Source organism: Morchella sextelata, assembly GCF_020137385.1.
Source record: "Morchella sextelata strain SCLS chromosome Unknown scls_4, whole genome shotgun sequence".
Lineage (NCBI taxonomy): Eukaryota > Fungi > Ascomycota > Pezizomycetes > Pezizales > Morchellaceae > Morchella > Morchella sextelata.
This window is the reverse complement of record NW_025408619.1, coordinates 1,140,583-1,160,660: the sequence shown is the minus strand read 5'-3', so window position 1 is coordinate 1,160,660 and position 20,078 is coordinate 1,140,583. Positions and strand designations below refer to the sequence as shown.

The window sequence follows — 20,078 nt, the reverse complement described above, 5'->3', positions numbered from 1 at the left end:
AAGGTGAAGGTGATGGGCCGGTTGTCGGTGAGTGATGGTAAGCAAGGTTCGGTAGTTGCCTGGAAGATAGCTCTGGGTGGATAATTCTGAGGTGGGTTAATCTAGAGCATGTAGGTACATACATACAAGGTACTTTATTATTGACCTTATCATCAATAGCTGCATGTAACCATAATCATAGCAGTAAAGACGAAGTCCATGGAATTACTCCCGTCTGTTCCATTTTCGTACTCTATACCCTAGTCTAAATGTGGGGGTGATATATTATATACATGTAGCTGATATATAGGTACATAGCAGCATAGATGTATTAAACACACCATCATGTACCGGTACTACGTACATGCAGTGAGTACAAGATGTCACGAGTTTCGAATTTCATCTCGGTGCTCGTTCTGCCGTGCTAATTAGCAAAGTTGAAACTATTAAAATAAAGTCGTAGTCGTGATTGAAACTGCATTTGGTTATCTGCACGCGTACGCGGGTGCAAAGGTGAAAAATCTAAATGATCCGAGGAAATAAGTATACGGGTCGATTTTCGTCTGTCCCGGCGATCAAGACAATATGATACATATTCTACATATAGTTAACACCGAGGAGATGTGAACCAGCACCGCATTGATGAGGTTGGCTCATCGACCCAAATATGTATTAAAAATCTCGAAATTATTATTGATCGTTTCAAGCACTAGCAGTACATGTACTTATCAGAAACTGAGAATGCCTATATATAGCTATGACCGACTCGGGATCGCAAAGAAGAGACACCTAAGTAATTAACGAGTGTCGCGCAGTGCTGCATAGTACATCCTATAATTCCTTTTCCTTATCGTGCGTGTGACGCAATTCACCACCCGGCCTCCATCCATACAAAATAAGCCTTCTAGATGGTCGGCAAGATCCAATGGATGGCTAAATCACCTCATCTCAAACATACCTGTAGTAAACAACGTACCTACTTGCTCCAGTTGATGAGCATCTCCCATACATTCAACCGCATCGCATTTCACAAAAAAAAAAAATACCCAGCTTGTTTAAAACGAGACCGGGACCAATAGGATCCTGCCCCACTGGGTGGATGAGGATAACGGTGGAGATGGGTGTTTCGATGCCCGCACTTGTATGTACAACCGTATTGGTGTGTTTCATTAAAACTCTAGAGTACTCGCAATTTCACAGCGTTTCCGGACGCAACTGCTATTGCATACACAGAAAAAACCCGCCAAGGCTATCTTTTGTATGGCATGCAATAGTGGTCGCGTCCGGAAACGTCAAAAAACTACGAGTATGTGTAGCTATATAGCTACATACATAACCTGGTTGGTCTGCCAAGCACGTGTTGAAATCTAATCGGACCCAATTGACATGTCCCTGATGGGCTATATCTATAAATGGAAGTTTCGATACATTACTAAGTAAGCGTCACTTTAAAATCAAAGAGGGAGCAGGGAATTTGATGGATATCCACTCCGTAAGTTCTAGAGATTGATGTAGAGTTTATGTTGATAAATTTAATTAATGGTTTAGTTGTGGTTATAGTTTAATTAACTATGGGCGGCCTACATAGCTCGAATACCTCACAAAACGGTTCTCAACCAATTCTAGTGAAATAGCGATAATCTCAGTTAGTCGAACTGGTAGCACATATATAAAAAGACCTCGATTAACCAACCCTTCTCACGCTTCAAAAAATGTGGTTATCGTCTTTGCTCTTTTATCAGGCCTAGGGCCGGGCCGGCCCTTATAAGCTTAAGCTCCAACCCAGGACTACGTATGTACGTACTTACGTAACGTACATTTGCACAGATATTCGTTACGAGATGTAAGATCTCGATCTCTACTATATATCAGTAGGTAGTATGCAGATATGTCAACCTAGAGACGGAGGAGGATCAGAGGAGATGGGACTGGCCATTAGGTAGCTGCGACTTTATATTGTGGGAGACACTACTAAGGCGTAACTCAGTGATTCACGACCTTTTACTGAACGCCTAAGTAATATATAGGGTGAGAATAATAGAGACAATTTGACGTTTCGAGCCGGGGTGAACTAGTACTGGGGTGCATATATTATCTTGACTAACTATATATAGTGTAGTGCGCTGTATTTACTATCGTAATGATTTATATTGATTCACGGATTCAAGTTGTTTTTACTTCTGTGCCGGTATGCAGTACTCGAACAAAATCATGTAACTTTATATTTACGCCTGTTATAGTATGCTAGTAGAGGACCAACTTGTTCAATCCGAGTGTGAATAACCTGTCGGTTCTATCATTCACACCTAGTGCTCTAGGTACATGTAGCTACATGTACTTACAGCCTCCGATAGAATTATTGTGGAAAACAGGGACAACGATCACGCCGAGAACAGAGCGATTCTCCAACGCCACATTTCCGCAATAATTCTACCGGAGGCTGTACCTATCTTATTTCTAGTGAATGCAACGTTAACAGACTTGGCGCCTGGCTTGTCGACAAATCCTAGCATCATCACGGACTCAACCAGTAAACCCATCATCAACGTGCAAAATGGCACCCAAAAAACCTGCCAAAAACCTCCCACCGAAAGAATTGCCAGTAGCCCCACCTACTCTTCCTTGGCCACGTCTCCATCCTCTCCTCCCTGCATCCTCGCTCTCCTTGCAGTCAATCCTCCCAGAGCAAATCGTTACGATCCCAAACTTCTTCACATCAACTCTATGCAACACGTACCTCTCCTTCCTCCAGAAAAATATATCGCTTACGACAACCCCCGGCAAACCGAAGAGGGGTGAAGCAGTACGCGTTAATGATCGGTTCCAAACCATGGACGAAGTGTTTGCGAAGACTTTATGGGAGCAGAGTGGACTTAAGGAGATTGTGGAGAGAGAGGAAGATCAGGTGGGGTTGTGGGGTGGAGAAGTGGTGGGGCTAAATCCGAATATCAGGATCTATAGATACATGAAGGGACAGTTTTTTGACAAACATTGTCTGTATCCATGCATAATCACTCTACTGGTTTCCTTTTTCTTTTTGTTTCTAACCAATAGCATAGATGACGATTCCAACCTCCTTCCTTCATTCCCCACACCCAATGCTTCTGGGTCTTCGAGAATACCCTGCGAGACAACATGGACGCTACTAATATACCTCACAGGCCCTGCTGATGGTATAGTCGGCGGGGAAACGGTTTTCTACACAGAAGCTACGAAGAAGCTAAAAAGTGAGGAGATTGTTGTGGAGCCAGAAAAGGGACTGGCACTATTACACAGGCATGGGAGGGATTGTATGCTGCATGAGGGTAGGTTAGTGAGTGAGGATGGTGGAGTTGGGAAATGGGTGCTGAGGAGCGATTTGGTAGTTCGAAGAGCAAAATAATAGGGTCGCTGATTTGTTATCTCTATTTGAGTTTCAGCTTTCGAGTTAAGTCTTCTGTGTTATCAAACGTGGGCTACATAGTGTATGATGAGTCAGCCACTTTGAAATAGTGGCGGTTATCATGATGCCTGCTTGATAAAGAAGTAAGTGTCCTCGTGGATGTCTCTGGAATTCAACGAGATGTGGAGGTTTTTTTTTCCCTTTTTTTTCCCTGATAAAAAACATTTTGTAGAATTATTACAACTTTTGGGAAAATTTCCATGCAGTCATTTCTAAAGCTTTCCCTTTTCAAGATCCTATTGTGGCTTCCAGATAAAGATTGTGGCGTGTGGTACAGAAACTGCTGAGTCATTCTATCATCAGGCTTGTGACTACACCAAGCTTCGTCAGCCCAGGTTCGTAACTTCAACCTCGTCTCCCGACCCCCGTAGCATCTCCACCTTCGTCTCCATTCGCAGTACGACTTAGACTACCTCCATCGTTCGCTTTCTCTTTCTCTCCCTCAGTAGATATCCACAAAAAAGCCAGCTCAAGTCCCTTCAACCCGTTACGTCACCTACAATGTGGAACATGCTATTTGGTCCCTCGGCGGCAAAGAAGAAGGACATTCCGAAGAAGGCTATTCTCGATGTTAGACAACAGCTGGAGATGCTCCAGAAGAAGGAGAAGCATCTTGAACAGCAAATAGAAGAACAGGACAATATCGCGAGGAAAAATGTGCAGACCAATAAGACAGGTTCGTGATTTCCCCTCCCCCTCTTTCTTATACCATCATAACCTCCTGAACCGTGCCTGGGGTGCTTGTCCGATGTCTTGATGAAAGGGCTGGAGTGTTTTAATGTAGATGTTATCTACCGTTGCACTGGGGCTACACAGGGAATATAGGTTCGGGGGTGGTGGTTTGGTGTGCATCTCGTGATCTCGGGTATGGACTAACAGTGAGATAGCTGCGATGACCGCGCTCAAACGCAAAAAGATGCACGTAAACCATTTGGCTTCTACCCAATCACAAATAGCAACCTTGGAACAGCAAATGCACGCAGTCGAGACAGCAAACCTGAACGTTGAGACACTCAAGGTCATGAAGAATGCTAGCAACGCAATGAAAGTCATACATGGTGGTATGAATGTGGATAAGGTGGACGAGACAATGTATGTGAAACAACCCTTTCTATATTTGAGGAACACAGCTTTGGCAGAGAGCATGAGTTTAATCTGGTTTTCTGCTTACTGCTATGACCTCATTCGTTTTTTCTTCACCTTAAGGAGTAGATTACTAATATAATATCATAAATGTAGGGAAGAAATCCGAGAACAACAGCACATTGCCGACGAGATCAGCAACGCTATTATCAACATCAACGATCCAACTGAAGACGATGATCTCAAGGACCAACTCGACGCATTGGAGCAAGAGGTGCTGGACGACAAGATGCTTGGCGCCCCATCTGCACCAATCACATCAACGCCCCATATCAGTGCTGGTAAGGCCCCTGTCCTTTATCTTCGAGATGTTTTTTTGGGGGGACTAACTTAAAACTAGTCAAAGGGAAAGTACCAATCCGTGAAGAAGAGGACGACGAAGAAGAACTGCGGAAACTACGGGCCGAGATGACAATTGCATCCTAAATGCATGCCAAGACTCGGGCCATAGTGACCAGACAGGCTGTATGGTATTAGTGATTAGAACGTGCTTTCAATGTTTTTCTTATGGGTGGTGGGCACTGGCAATTGATATTGGCGTAGACTCCTCCTGATCATGACGAGGGGACGAAGACGCAGAGGAAGAGAAGCCTGTCCTCTATGTACACTTGCTTCCCTCAGTTCATCACGGTTTATCTTTCTAATTGCTTTTTTATTTCCTTTCGTTCTTGTTTGTTAATGAGTGGTTGGTCTTTTGTCCCTTGGTATCTATTTTTTTCTTTCTTTCTCTTCTACTGGAGCTAGTGGAGTGCGTATCTATGGTTTTGGTCTTATTTTCCTCTTTTCGTAAACTTCTTTCCTCTTTTTTTTTCCATCCTTTCATTTTCTTCGATTCCGACGCCCCAAATCGATAAGATACAAATTTTCTGGGATAAATTGTTCCGACATGAAGGAAATAAATGGTTTTTACCTCGTGTGGTTTTTAATAAATCCGAATTTGAGAAACGTGAATATCTGCTGTAGGCACGCGAGGAGCGGATGCCATAACACAGCTGGCGAGGCGCTCGTCCTCTCGAACCTGCAATAAATAGGGGCCGGGGAGGAGGAAATGGGCCTTAAAGGCAAGGATTCATATTTACTTCTCTTCAATACCCGCGCATATAACCCCACTACCCCCTCCGTTCGGCAATAGAACAAAACCCCACCCCGATAAGATAATTGATGTGGGATAAGATTGAAGTCATTGTCAACTGTGGTCTGGATTGTTAGTGCCGATCGTCTGAGCATGAATTATGAGCCTCACTTACAAATCCTTTACTGTCGGCATAAATTTCCTAACCACTTCTACTCCCGGAAGAGGAAGACCCTGCCACATACCTTGCCGTTACCGCGGATTATTTTTGGAATTAGATTTGTGGCTGAAGTGGGGAATGGATGAATCGGAATCATTACATGTATACAATGCAGTTGCTTTTTAGGGCTTAGCTTGGCGATTGATGGGAAGGATGAGTTTTCTTTCGTTTTTTTTCGTTTATTTGCGTTATCAATGATGTTTATATGTAAACAAAGCTTATTAAATTTCGTATGTGCTGCAGCTGCAGCTGGTTGTCGCGGAATGATACGGGCTGTCACTGGCTTATATGACAACTCTCCTTCAATAACCATTCCTATAGCTAGATCTATCACCACCGGTGTCAGTCATGATTGATACCATCTTTATGATATGTAGCCGTCCGCGGGGGAATGATTAACTGAAACATTGTAGAGCTTAAGGGTGTAACGGAGAAGAATTGCAAAATCGGGAGATTGTATCGGACCCATAGAAACAATCCGTATATACTTGCTTTTGAGAGTAGATAGGAAATATTGCTTTTGCGGATCGAATTTATCGATGAATGGTAATGGTGGCTGTTGGTGTTGCGGAGGTAAGGGCCACCAAACTTTCCTAGCTAGGTGAGACCTACACCGTTATTTTCCTTGGTCCTTCGGGGGCTGAATAAGAAGGCCTGAACTCGAAGAATTGTAAAGTGCCCCACGAATATATATTTGATGCACAATCGCTAGTAAATAAAGTTTAAATCAACTCATCACATTGGTTGATTGGCTGATAATTCATTCATTATCCATCATTAATTAAAATTTAATTTAGTCCTAACTTGGTATTTTCGCCAACTTAATACAGTACCGTAGATCTAGTACATACAACCAATGAGTTACAGTACAATCTCCTTATAAGGGTACAAAAGTGGCGCGAAGTCGTACCCTTATAGGGCGTGTACCCTTATAGGAGGAGCAAATTTGTGCCTACGAAGCCCATTGAGGACCCCAACGCCTACCCTGATAAGGCTAATACCCTTATAACCCGAACCCTTATAAGGAGATTGTACTGTAGCATCCCCTGATAGAACTTGAGCCGAGTGATAACTCATGACTAGCATTCACCAAGTAAAAGATTTTAAATCTGCGTCCAGTTAGATGATTTAGATATAGATGTATGACTTTAGAGCTGTAATCTTTAGAGTACAATTACAAAAGCAGTGCCCTCTCACATCTAGTATCGACCCGGACCACCTAATCATTTATAGATCTCTAAACCTCATTAGTGTATGTATTGTATATGGTACTCTATAAAGGAAATAAAGTCCCGTGACTCCGCCGAGAATTATATGTCGAGTGATAAACCGTGACTAAAACTGCGTTCCTGATTCATGGGTTAGGGTTAGTAAATGGTTTTGAGACCACAACCTCGAACGTTTGTGCGTGTTTGCTAGAGGCAGAGAACTTCCTTAGTAGGCTAAAACAGAGTTGTGGAGTGTCTACGGCATTGTCTTTCCCTTGGCATGGAAGTTTAAGAGATACCTAATAAAATGCATCTTGGAGCTGGAAGTGTATTTTACGAGTCTTTGGGGGTCGGGGTATTCTTCAGAGCGAGGAATGACGTATTGCACTACACTTCGGGAGAGAGTGAACCTTCTACATCGCACCCAGGCCACGTACACAGTGTCGACGTTATAACGTTATGAGCTTCAACCTTTATTTACTCACACATATCTATATTTGAAATCGTCTCCAGAAAAATTTAAACCAAGATATATTCATCGATATATTAGCAGTCTCGATACGTCCGCTTTTCGTAAGAACCAGCTACTTTAGGGGGATACAGAAACTTCACCAAGCTCGGGATTGAGAGGCTGTAGATATGTATTTGCAATATGAACGAAGCTTAAGCTCCTATGAGGCAAGACTCCAGAGAATGATTCTTACTTCCTAAGAACTGATAGCTCTGAAGAGCCTAAGTTACCACTACACCATTAGATGGCTTAGGAATTTAAGCCTACAAGCACCATCTCTAGCTCTTTGGTCAGGCTCACCAGTTTCAGAAGCTAGCTTCCGGCCCGCTTGGCCAGATCGATTGGAATAAACCAAACTATGTAACGGCCACTGATATCATCCTGAGAAATGTCATTCCAAGATGGTATCATATTAAAACGTAACTTTGTCATGAATACGGTCACAAGATTAAGGCAACGATTGTACAAGTCTATCGAGGGCATACTCATACGTATCAAACTGCTGATTATTCCGTCTTGCGGATTATTTCGGGTTTAGTTCAAAGGGCTTGGAATGAGAATGTACAGCTGCTGACTGTGACTGTATGTAGGTGTATTCATTTGGAGAGGTTCCGCGCCGCATTTGAGCCTTGTGCCTTGGTTGAGCCTTAGTTAGGTGCCAGCTGCCTAGCTACTGACATGATCATCTTCAACCAAACCTACATGTACCTTCCTCCATTTGGCCGGGCAACACATCCCACTTTGTTTAAAATTTCTTTTTGATCGTCACTCACGTCGGCAGCTTACGGACAGCCAACTCGGGTCACGTTGCACAGATCACCCAGCCGTAAGCGAACGTCCGGGCGCTATTGTTTCACTTTTGAGCCTCGAGTTGAGCCTCGAGTTGCTGTTGACGGTCGCCAAGGGAAAAATTGAACATCGGAACTAGATCATAGGATAGAGAATTCCAAATAGGTGCACCCAGATAGGTATTTTAGAGTGAAAGATGGAGAGCTACTGCGGAGTAGGTAGGTAGGTAGATGAAGAAGTCAGGTCACAAAAATTGTTATTGGCAGAGTTCGTTAATGCCCATACATATGACCGTGCACTTGACAGCCGGTCCGGGTTTTCGGAGACACTCTGACATGGACGCATAGGCGGGGGGGGGGGGGGGGGGGGGAGGGGCATGGGGTAGTCGGATAAGTCACTCACACCTATAATACATGTATGTATTCACACCACAGCACCGGTCCTGCACCTACATATCACCACTAAGATCTATTTATACACCCAATTAGTTGAATTCATTCATGATCAGTCCCACTAATTAATTGTATTAATCACAGCTAGGAAGTCAATTTACAGTCGGCCGCCCTGTCTAAGTAAATGGTGAAGAGGTTGTACCCCTACAATACTTAGTACGCAGTCATGGAGTAGGGAATATGGCCCGACATGACGGCACACCTTGTCCGCCACGTGCTTCGCTTATAGTCTACTGTTCTCTATACCTTTGGTAGGGATTTCGACTCAGCTTGGTAGGTAGCACGCCCCGATCCTGGCCCTGCACATTAATATGTTTAGCTTCATCAAGGGTGGCTTGCTTGTGCATGGTTCAGAGAGGACACTTAAGTATTTGGAAGTGGTTTAAACTCGTGGTTAGTAAGAAATTACTCCATGTACAGTGTTATGCACATCTATGTATCTAAAACGTGAGAAATACTAATATAGGGACAAACACGGGCTAGAGATCGATGTATTGTACAAGAGTTATTTACTCAACAAATGCCATGCAAAATCTTCTGGAACATCAAGTTTCATCTAGGATCCCCTCCCTCCCGGTCTGTGTTGCGCATGCGTGCATTCGGTGTGTGCCCGTTCACACACATACTCTACTACTCTACACTCTTGCATATATGTATGTACATGCGGTCCCTAGGTAGGGCTATAGGGGGCGGGGATGAATGGTCTTGACGCCGTCAGAACCATATTTCAACTCAAATTTTTCAATGATTCTTCTGGACGCGCGTCGTGAGTCATGCCTGGCCGTTTGGTTAATTGGCATGTCTGCGGATTTGCACATTTTATACTCATGAAGATATCCGGAACTAAGTGAGCTTGACGCGATACTCGGGGAGTATCCGATTGTGCGATGGGATTGTGTGATGGTGATATAGGGCCAATGATATTTTTGGCATGAGGAATAGGAACTTGATATTTCGGACGGAACTCACGAACCATACTATAGAAAGCTCTGAACCATGTTAACATATTGATCTAGGACTCGCAGAGAACCCAACACTCGGCCGAGAAAACGCCTAACTGAATGCCTGTTGCTAATTCAGTCGTAGTTCTAGCTACTCGTAGTTTTTTGGCGTTTCCGGACGCAACTGCTATTGCATGCCATACAAAAGATAGCCTTGGCGAGTTTTTTCTGTGTATGCAATAGCAGTTGCGTCCGGAAACGCCAAAAAACTACGAGTAGTAGTACCTGTCCCGTAAGTAAGGTTGAGCTTTGTTTTTTTTGGCTTAAAAAACCAAGGCGTTACAGAACTTGTGTAACGAGTACGTTAGACTTCCAATCCAATAGGATCATTGTCTTTAGGTCGCCGAGATTTCTCCTGGTAAAATGCTGTTCCGATAAATTCTTTTGGTGATATGATACGATCATAGGGATCTCCTTCATGATTGACCAGCCGCTATGGTCACACACAAAATCTATCTATCCATCCATCTGGAGTCCGGGTGTTTACCCCGCTTTATGTAGAGCTTTCTGGTAACGTTTCAAACCTTTTGACGAATCAATCATCATCTCACATACAAAAGAAAGATTCCCATGAGCATTCATCCGGATATATTAAAAACACGCAGGTGTCAGGGAGCGGTTTGTAGATACATACACAAGTAAATACGCAGTCTCATGATTACAAAACGCATATATTATTTATATCACTGGCATGTGAGTGCTGCGTGCCCGATCCTATGGATTTTTGACTATCGGGAGGATTTCGGCCTATTGGGACCTGCTCGTGATAATTATAGGTTGCCTACTAAAAAATGCTTATTTTTGCTTGGAGATTTCAGCTTAGTAGAAATGCCCAGAAATGTTTTGAGGTGTTAGTCCCGGGATGGCGTTTTGCACCTACCAGCTGCATCGTGGGGAGTGACATGGTTGTTAGTTGGGATCTGAGGTTAGTTACCCTGCTCCATGTGATCACATGACTTCGCGATTTACCCGCCCTTAATTGAGTCCAACACTAGGTCTCACCGTATACGTAGGAAGTAAGCCGCGGGTTCCCATAAACGAATGGATATTAGAGACAGCATCAGCATTAGTATTTTTCGTCAGGATCGATCTCGGTGAACACATGGGGTTTCCCTCCAAATCTAAAACAGACCATATGCTGTTGGTCTCTGTTTCAGCCACTCCGGGTGCTCTGCCGAAATATCATGGCAACCAGACTAGATACTGAGGTCCATATGGGACGTTGGTTTGTATCAACGGCTCTGTTGTATCACCATTTGCCAGGTGGGGATCTATTTTTTTCTTCAGCAGATCTTGCCGACGGTAGAGTACCTACATGTATTTACCTGCTGCATCACCCCACAACTTTAGATCTAGGCTTGTTTCCGCTAACGTTATTTTATGCGTCCGCCATGCAGGAAACCGGTCAATTGTGATGTTCAACTTTGCCCCTGCATACTGGGTATTGATCTCGGGAGTAGGCACATTGCGACTTCATAAACGGCTCGGGTAGTTGTCGATGAATATTAATTACCCCGGCATCTTCTGCAAAGGAAATGGATGTATACAGCACTAATTGTATAGTCTGTGTAGGGCTAAATAACGTTAGTAACATGTAGCTTGATCTCCCGAGTCCACTGGATCTTCGGAGTATCAGAAATACATGCTGGCATTTATCATTGTTGAAGATTTGATATCTGGTCTCATTTTTTTATCCCTGGAAGATGGACGTTCAAGGTGCTAGAATCACCATCTTCAGTTCATTAGCTCTTAGAGCTACCGAAATGTGACCCCTCTCACATATAATTGGGAAAAAACCAGGGTTGGCATCTTTGCTGAAGTATTTGGAGAAAACTGCCTTATAGACGTAATTAAAGTTCGTCCGCAGAGAGCCAGCAAGATTCGGTGAGGGTTGGCTGTTCCACATGCAATCTTTGCATCCCCTAAGATCGAGCAAGTCTTCGTGGCACGGTGTAGCACCACATTGCTAAACGAAATTGACGTCTTAACTGATGATCATGATCAGTATTCTTGAACACAAATACATGTATCTATTTAAGGCTGTGCATGCTTGGCAAGGACTGATGTGTTCTATCAGCAGGTACTTATGTATGCGATTAGGATATTGAGGGCTTTATTGAACTTCCTTATGAGAAATATCTTGAGAAGGGATAGGGTGGTAGCATGGAACCTAATAGCTGCAAATGTATTTTTATAATAAATCTCTAATCATGAGACCGAATCCTTCGATATTGCAGGTCGTGGTGAGGCAGTGTAGAGTAGTGTAGAGTAGCGTAGAGTAGAGTAGCTTTGCCCGTGCTGCACAAACCTAACTAGCGGATAAGCGTTGGTAGCGAAAACCACGTTGATTTGACGCGAGTTCTCTAATTTCTTGTATTCTGGTTCCCACGATATCAAAGCTTGAGTGGTCTAAGTACTGCATGTACTTGACAAATAAAAATTCTAACCATCCTCTTTTTGATGTAGGCATTGAGCCACCGCGTAATATTTAAATTACCCGAAAGTTCTTGATTTGAGATGATTTTCTAGGGTCCAATTGTTTCTCTTTTCTTTTTTGAGAACTCCCATTCCCTTTGTGAAATACGAATAGGTAGTCGACCGGAAGTTGTGCTCAAGCATAGATTGCAGCTCCGCAGAAAGGGGAATTCCTAGTGGTCTGTTTAGATTGGTTCTAGCCAAAACAATAACTGCCGAGTAATCAATTGGTCGCAGCTGTCTTACCCCCAAATCAGATAGACCGGATTCTTGTTAGCGACGCCTATCGGCCAGGAATTTCATTGTAAATACATACCTTCAGTACTTCATACCAGCGCTTCGGTGTAATGGTAGATGGGTACGAGATTAAAGATTTCGCCAGGATACTCTCAAATTTCATAGTATTCCTGTAGTTTTTTTTTTTTTTTTGCGGCGCAATAACACGTTTTCGTTCTTGGAGATCCTGTCCCATAAACCTAACATTTACCGAGACTCCGGTTCGTTGGCTAACCCTATTCCCTGCGGGGTCTAACAGGGTTTGCTGATGCCGCAAATCATCAACAATCGTACGATGAACCATGGTGTTTTTGTAAATTAGTATATCTGAGTACGGATTGGTGGTGGGATCATTTTCGCGGTTTGTCATGTATCAAGATTGCATGCTGTCTCTCATTTTCTCCGAACTTTCTGGGGACCTGAATATCAGCAACTCATCTAAAGGTAGACGGGCACTCAATCCATTATGGATTTTGTGGCAAATGTAAAGCTTTTGTTGTGGGTATCAACCCAAAGCTGCATCTAATAGGCGGCAGTACATAACCCGAGAAATATGCGTAATAGAGTAAGGAGAATCGTACACTTTTCCAAAGACCGCTCTGTGGGTAAATGTGTAAGCGCTTTGAAGATATGTGCTATTTTTCTTTTTTCTGGTCCCGCCTTCCCTTTCCTGGTTGGAACCAGGATGTATGTAGCGTTTTTTCCAATTAAAAAGCAAATGGTTGATATTGTGCTCACGACATCTTTAGAAAGCACCAGGTTCCAAAATAAAGGGAATAGTGAAGGCCGCTGAAGATGTTAATTTGGAATCAAAATTATAAGTGGTAAATTCAGATGTAGATCTAGTGTGCAGAGGGAACGTATCCTCAAGTAGCTTTATCAAGTTGCATGGCGTCAATTCCTCTCTGTTGGAACCCTTGGGTGACTGGTGATTCAAACACCACAAGCAGGGATATTGATATCAAGGCATGTTCAACAAAGGTATTACACTTATGGCAAGCTGCATCCAGTGCAACCAAAACCACGGACAAGTACTGTACGCACTTTACTTTGTTGGAAAGGCATCTCCCCGAAAGAATGCTGCAGAAGCAAAATGGAAGCATTGTTACCACGGGAATTTCTGGTCCTTACTCGTTCAGGCAATTCGACCGCAAAATAGTAGTAGACGTCTAGGGTAATAAGTCTTAGGGTTACCAAGTGGGAAAACCCAGTATCCACGATTGTTGACTCTACAGAACTCCATTCAACCATATGGGTTACCAGATGTCTTCCCAAGGAACATTTCCCGCCGTTGGTCTTAACCGTTTTACCGATGCATAGGCTCACCTCCGGTTAGCAAGCCAATCGCCTGTCCGATAAGCAGCTGTGTAGTTTCTTGGCATCTAGGCCATTTTCTGTATCCAGCTGACCGACGGTACGTTTGTGTCTCCCGCGACCGACTGCGCAGGGTTGGGGAAGGGACTTGGCCACACACCGTACCAACGAGGTTCAGCAAACCGCCTGCACACTGTTGACCCCTGCCCCCTCAATTATGTTCCAAAATGGCTGTTTTTCTGGGGGGAGGAAGAAAGGGAGAACACCCTGGAGAGAGTTGAGTTGGGGAAGTAAGGGAGTAGGAGAGGGCTAGTAGGGATAAGCAGGTTGAGGCTGTTCAGTTCTTTCCCACGAGTAGGTTCGAGAGAAGATCCATAGCTCAGCCGCATTACAGATGTGTGGGACATCAAGACGGGGAATTTTCGACCAGAAACACGCAGCGCTGATGCTGCACCTCTTTTCTGGATGTTCGAAATACCCATGACGAGTCTGACGGCGTACTCACTTACATTCCGTGACCATCGCCGCACTGCTCTCTAAGATTCGCTATTTCACGCATCGACCAAAGAGAGTGTGTGAGTGGAAGTGAGAGCAACGGAGGATAACGGATCTGAGAGGTCAGAAATCGAAATCGGAGTTCGACAGAAAAAAAAGGAACTAGAGGAATAGAAAGAGTACCTTACCGGAAACCAATCGATCAATAGTGGCTGTTGAGGCGTTTTAGTTGTTATTCGCCCCAGTACGTACAGTACCTACAGCTACTGTAGGTACCTACTACCTAGATTTAGATTTCCCTCGACTGTACTTTACAGGAAGCTCGAGATCATCCTTCTGTGATATCGACAATATCAACAACGTCTTTTGGTAGGGTCTAATATCTTCTCTTCCAACTTCACACCCGGCTTTCTGTCCCCTCCCTCCTATACCCACCACTAAGTCTTTGTATTCGATATTGCACCCCGTTAGAAAGCCGCCGACGGGAAGAATAGAGTCCGGCTCACAGGGCTGAGCTAACCAGGAGCCGACGGGGTAGTGAATGAGGAAGAAAAAGAGGCAGGGCCACTGCAAGCTATAACAATATCACATCTCTCAGTCAAGTCATGGCAGATATCAAAAGCGCCCCGTCCCGCCAAATTACCGGTTCGAGTGACGGGAGAACTCACGACGCTATTCATGTAAAGCAATCTCCCCCGCCTCATTTATATCAACCCAGGCCATCTGTATCGTCATCGCCCGCATCGGAGGTATTGTCATCATCAAGAAGTCCGTCCTTTACTTCTACTGGCACCGTCCCTGCTGCGACGTCTGTTTCTTCCCCGGTAACATTGGGGGCCACCACTAAAACAGCGCGATCCACAACTAAGAAGAAACATACCGCCACCTCCACAAAAGATACCTCGACCACCATGACTACCATATCATCTCCCTCTATCAAAGAAGGGACGACGCCAACTCAGAGAATAAGTCGGGCAAAGAAAGGTAAACGGGTACACGCATGCAATCATCCTAGTTGCGATAAGGTCTGCCATTAATATTTATATTTGAATGTCATTTAATTGCGGGACTGATATTTCGTTGATAGGTATTCACGAGAGCGGAACACTTACGGTACTGACTTCCGGGAAAGCCAGGTCTTGTATGTTTTGTGGTACTAACAAAATTTGAACTTAGTCGCCATCAGTTAAACCATAATACAGATGTTCTTTACAAATGTGAAATGTGCGAACGGACGTTTGTCCGGCAGGATCTCTTGTCTCGCCATACAGAACGACAGTGAGTATTGCAGACTTGATCAAGGCCAGCTGGGGTGGAGGCTAACTAACCTATTTCCTTCAGCGCAACGCAAGCCATGAAAGCAGTTCAGACACTGGCACTGGCTAGAAATACTGGGTTTGCCGCTCGATACGGTATAAACGGAATTTCGGGCATGTCTACTCGTCCGGTACCAACAAGTGATTATGGGGGAAATGCGCATGTATTTGACTCTAATCCTCATGCAACGCCTCGAGTCCATACGGATATGAACGCCCTTCCACAGATCCTTACCTCTCATTCGCCCCATCAATCTACTCCTTCTGCATCCTCTTTGGTGACGCCCCATTCTTCGAATTCCATGACAAATTATACATCCGGTTTCTCGCCAAATATGTCAATATCCAATTCTGCAGACTCCCAGTTAGACTATTCCACTACAGATGCAAACTCTCCATCCGGACTTCGAAGAGCTCACCTTCCATTTCATCTGCAACATAGCGAGCCACAGAGACAGTCAGAGCACTTTATTGCGACTTCACACCCAGAAATAATGCAGCGGCCTCCAGCCTTATCTATGGACCACCATTTGTACGCAAAGCCAATGCCAACATGGGAGAATTATGCCTGGTTATTTGAGGACAGTACATCTCAAGATCAGTCAATTATTGAGATGAATTCCGCTCAGAACACGGGTTTACCATTTCTGAACCCATTAGAAACGACTCATTATCAAAATGTGGCCATGAACTGCGATCCCAGCTTCCATCAAATAGATGATAGAGTGCGGTCCCAGGTATTGATGTTGTTAGGTAACATACCAAATTTGCATACTAGCGATTGTACCAGTGCGTCTTCAATGCAACAATACCTCCGAAACTATTGGACGAAATTCCATCCTTTGTTTCCGGTACTCCACAGGCCCACATTTGTACCAAGTCTGCAATTGGTTATGTTGGTTGCGATTGTAATTGCACTAGGAGCCTCATTTGCATCCGACGAAGACCATCAGTTTGGGATGATGTTGTATGATAAAGTAAAAGGGCTGATCCTCAATGTATGGTTGTTCTCATATTCAATAACTTGCAATGTTTACAAGCTGACAAGGTATCAGTCTGATGAGTTTTCAACGCACAATTCGAACAGTACCTACTTGCAGCAAACCATTTTATTGACCGATATTTTCGGAAAAATGAAGTGCACAAGGCCACAATTTGATGGTGCACCGCTTGATGTTATCCTGATGAAAGTAAAGCTCCCTATTCTTATTATTTGCGATCTCTCCTGATTATATCATAGCTTCTACGACGTAGCGAAATTCCAACAACAGATCCTCTAGAGCAGATTAAGCGTTATCACAGATCAGGACTGGAGTTAAATTATGACAATGAATGGCAAAATTGGATAGATCTTGAGTCGCGGAAAAGGTAAGCCGTGATAAATATTGTCGTTGGTCGTAATGGTGCTTGTTTTTAACTGTCCTAGGGTTGCTCTGCTGTTCTTTTACTGGGATGTACAACAAGCTACGATTTTCGGTCGTGAGATGTGTCAGACCGCATTTGATCACCGCGTGTATCTTCCTTGCGAAGAATTCCTTTGGAATGCCAACACATCTCAAGAATGGGTGGGATATTTGGATGGTCACATGGAAACTCTGAGCTTTCTGGAAACTCTTCGTATCTTCCTGGACCCTAAGCGCCAGCTTCCCGTGCTATCACCCCTGAGTTCCATGTTTATATTGCACGGGTTGATATCTGTCGGGTTTGACCTCCATAGACGATCATCTCCTATAGGACCAAGCCCAGAGGAAACTGCAGCTAAGCAAGCGCAACTTTTGCGGGCGTACGAGAAGTGGGCGACTTACTACAACATTAACGTGAGTCCACATCTTTCCCAGATTACCAGCGATCAAAATATGGTCATGTATCACTCGGCCTACATTTCCCTCCACACAAATATACACAACCTCATCACCACCGCTGGTGACAGCAGAATCTTCAAACGGACTTCCGAGAGAGATGAACATCAAGGGGCCAAGTTTGAGATTCAGCAGTGGGCAAGTACTGCTGCTGCCAAACTTGCGACATGGCACGCAGTTAAGATCCTAGTAAGGTCTCTTGGTCGACCTCAATTATATCCTGAACATTTCCATGTTCCCTGGTCGATGTATGTGGCAACATTGGTTTGTTGGGCATATGGCCAATTTTCGTCCTCAGCTGTTGGCCCGGGCGTTCAAGCGTCAGAAGATGAAGTTATCTGGGATGCACATCAAGACATGGGCCATTACCTGCGACAGATGAACACCGATAATTGGGAGGATTTGGTGCACATGAGGTGGCAGACGCGCACGGCAGGCCTGTTGACGGTCGTCCAGGGCAGCATGGAGGGCATCAGGTGGGGACTGATACAGGAGAGCGTTGAAGTGCTGAAGAGGCTAAATGCCCCAAGGGCTGCAAAGAGTGTGTGATATGGATTTGGGGATATTCAAACCAAATCTCCGTTATAACATATTTCCTATGTAAAAATGGCGGCGGCTCCTGGTGTTCCGGCATTTAGGGAGGGTTTATTTGTAGCTGGTTTGTTAGCCTTTTTTGGCCCCGGTGGTACTTGTGCATTTCTGCGAAGTGTCGTTGTTTATTCTCGTTTAGCTTTGTATATTTTGCTTTCTTTGGAAGTCTAGTAAATCTGACAGATTGAAATTAATCTTTTTGGTTTATTTTTCTTGGCGAATATTTTTTAAATCGTCCGAGTTGGTATTGATAATTTCCTTTGATTTGTTCTCTCACTTTCAGTAGTGATGAGAAGTTTACAGGCATGTACTGTGATATTGGAAGCCGGAAATAAATTGTACCCCGACGGCTCTCAGAAATGAGATTTTTTGAGATTAAACCTTAAAGCGGCATCAATCCCAAAACCCAGTCCTGCCGTAGTCTTGGCTGGATAAATTGGATTTATTGAGAGGCATACATGCGGGGAGGCGGTTACAAGCTTCTGTGATCCATGCTGCTCCCTGCGCCCTGCCGTGAAAGTTAATTTGGTAAAGCGGACGCATAAGTGTGGATTATGCAGAATGCAGAATGCAGAATGGAACTCGGGGTTTAGTTTTGAATGAAGGACGTAAGCTCAAGTGTTTGTGCATTTTTAAGGGAATGAAATAGCGGCTCCGGATGTGATTCATCCCCTCGACGCAGCGCAGAGTTCACAGCCTCAGAAGCTTATTCAAAACTGGCGGACAATGCAGCAGCACCACCCGATTCCCAGTTACAACCGCTTAGTTTAGAGGCGTGTGCTGATGAAGTGGTGTGATGGCACATCTTTGTAAAATAGAATGTTTTGCATCATAATATAAGCGTTGGCACCCGTCGTCCTATGCCAGAGTAATTTGGCAGCTTGGATTTCTTATCCCAGGCCCGTTTATTTAGCGTATTGGGTGGTCTCTCTAGTGTGTATGTTTCTCCCATGACTGTCTTTAATTCTTTTGGGCAGGGCCTAGGCTCCAATGGGGTGAGAAAAAAACCACCATTCAGTGAAGATCTAGTGGTCTTGGTGGTAGTCCCTGATTGGAGCAGAGGTGATGCATACTGCACGCGGCACAAGACGATGTTTATGGTGGTAAAGGTAACCTTCTTTCGCCAAAGATGGACTATCACGCCCAACTTGCCCTAGGTGGTTTCCTTGCTGTACTGGGGTGAGTCCCTGATAAGCGAAAGGCCCAAGTACTGGAGTGTAATAAGGGCCTGCCCAGAGACTCGCCTCTATCAACGAAGGCTGACTGAATCCATGCGCCTCCTTAAGATGCAAACTGGATCTGAGGTCGGTCTAACACAGCTACTTGATCAACAGAAGCGTCAAGAAGTGCTGGGATTCTTCGACCTTGGAACAGTCTGCAACAAACAACTCGGTGTAATATGATGCGTAAAATGCGAGCATACATTTGCCTTTATTTCTATCGAAGATCAACGAGCTCTGATGCATATTAAGCAGCATAAACCCCAGGTTATTTGCCGCGTGGTTATTTGGCCCACATGAAATTCAACTTATGTCCTTAGGAGGGGCCAATAACAGGCCTAATAAACGGGTGTGTTGTTAATGCTCGAATTTTAAACACTCGTATATTTGGAACTGACCCCGCTTCTTTTCTCATCGCTCCGTCTCTGTAACTTTTGTCGGCACCAAAAGTTTAGGCACAAGAAGATTTACCGTCGGCAGCCTGGAGACGGATTCGAAAAATTGCGGTAAGGGTAGGTTTCTCGTGTTTCATCATGAACATGTACTGATGTAGTTGAGTATTAGATAATTCTGCGGTCAGAGCGGTCTTCAGACGTCATGATGTACCCATAGGGTTAGGGTGCAAGATAATAACCACATCTCTCAAACCTGACGCTGAGCACCAATCGCCTCTACCATTCATTGTTGTGATCAGAGAACGCAGATGTTTTTTATG

At 44.3% G+C, this 20,078-nt stretch overlaps 3 protein-coding genes across 3 annotated transcripts; all 3 read left to right on the top strand.

Annotated features, from left to right (window-relative positions):
• Nucleotides 1-2,533: 2,533 nt before the first annotated feature.
• On the top strand, nt 2,534-3,361 carry H6S33_010221 (uncharacterized protein; the record flags this gene model as incomplete). The annotated part of the gene is made up of 2 exons (XM_044841582.1): nt 2,534-2,972; nt 3,039-3,361. The coding sequence occupies 2 exons, from the start codon at nt 2,534-2,536 to the stop codon at nt 3,359-3,361; spliced, it is 762 nt and encodes a 253-aa protein (XP_044697364.1).
• Nucleotides 3,362-3,922: 561 nt separating this feature from the next.
• On the top strand, nt 3,923-4,990 carry H6S33_010220 (uncharacterized protein; the record flags this gene model as incomplete). Its single annotated transcript, XM_044841581.1, has 4 exons — nt 3,923-4,097; nt 4,309-4,513; nt 4,661-4,845; nt 4,905-4,990. 4 exons carry the CDS (start codon nt 3,923-3,925, stop codon nt 4,988-4,990), a joined length of 651 nt encoding a protein of 216 aa, XP_044697363.1.
• Nucleotides 4,991-14,982: 9,992 nt separating this feature from the next.
• On the top strand, nt 14,983-18,101 carry H6S33_010219 (uncharacterized protein; the record flags this gene model as incomplete). Its single annotated transcript, XM_044841580.1, has 8 exons — nt 14,983-15,402; nt 15,465-15,490; nt 15,554-15,655; nt 15,719-16,691; nt 16,749-16,883; nt 16,934-17,061; nt 17,120-18,028; nt 18,083-18,101. 8 exons carry the CDS (start codon nt 14,983-14,985, stop codon nt 18,099-18,101), a joined length of 2,712 nt encoding a protein of 903 aa, XP_044697362.1.
• Nucleotides 18,102-20,078: the final 1,977 nt, after the last annotated feature.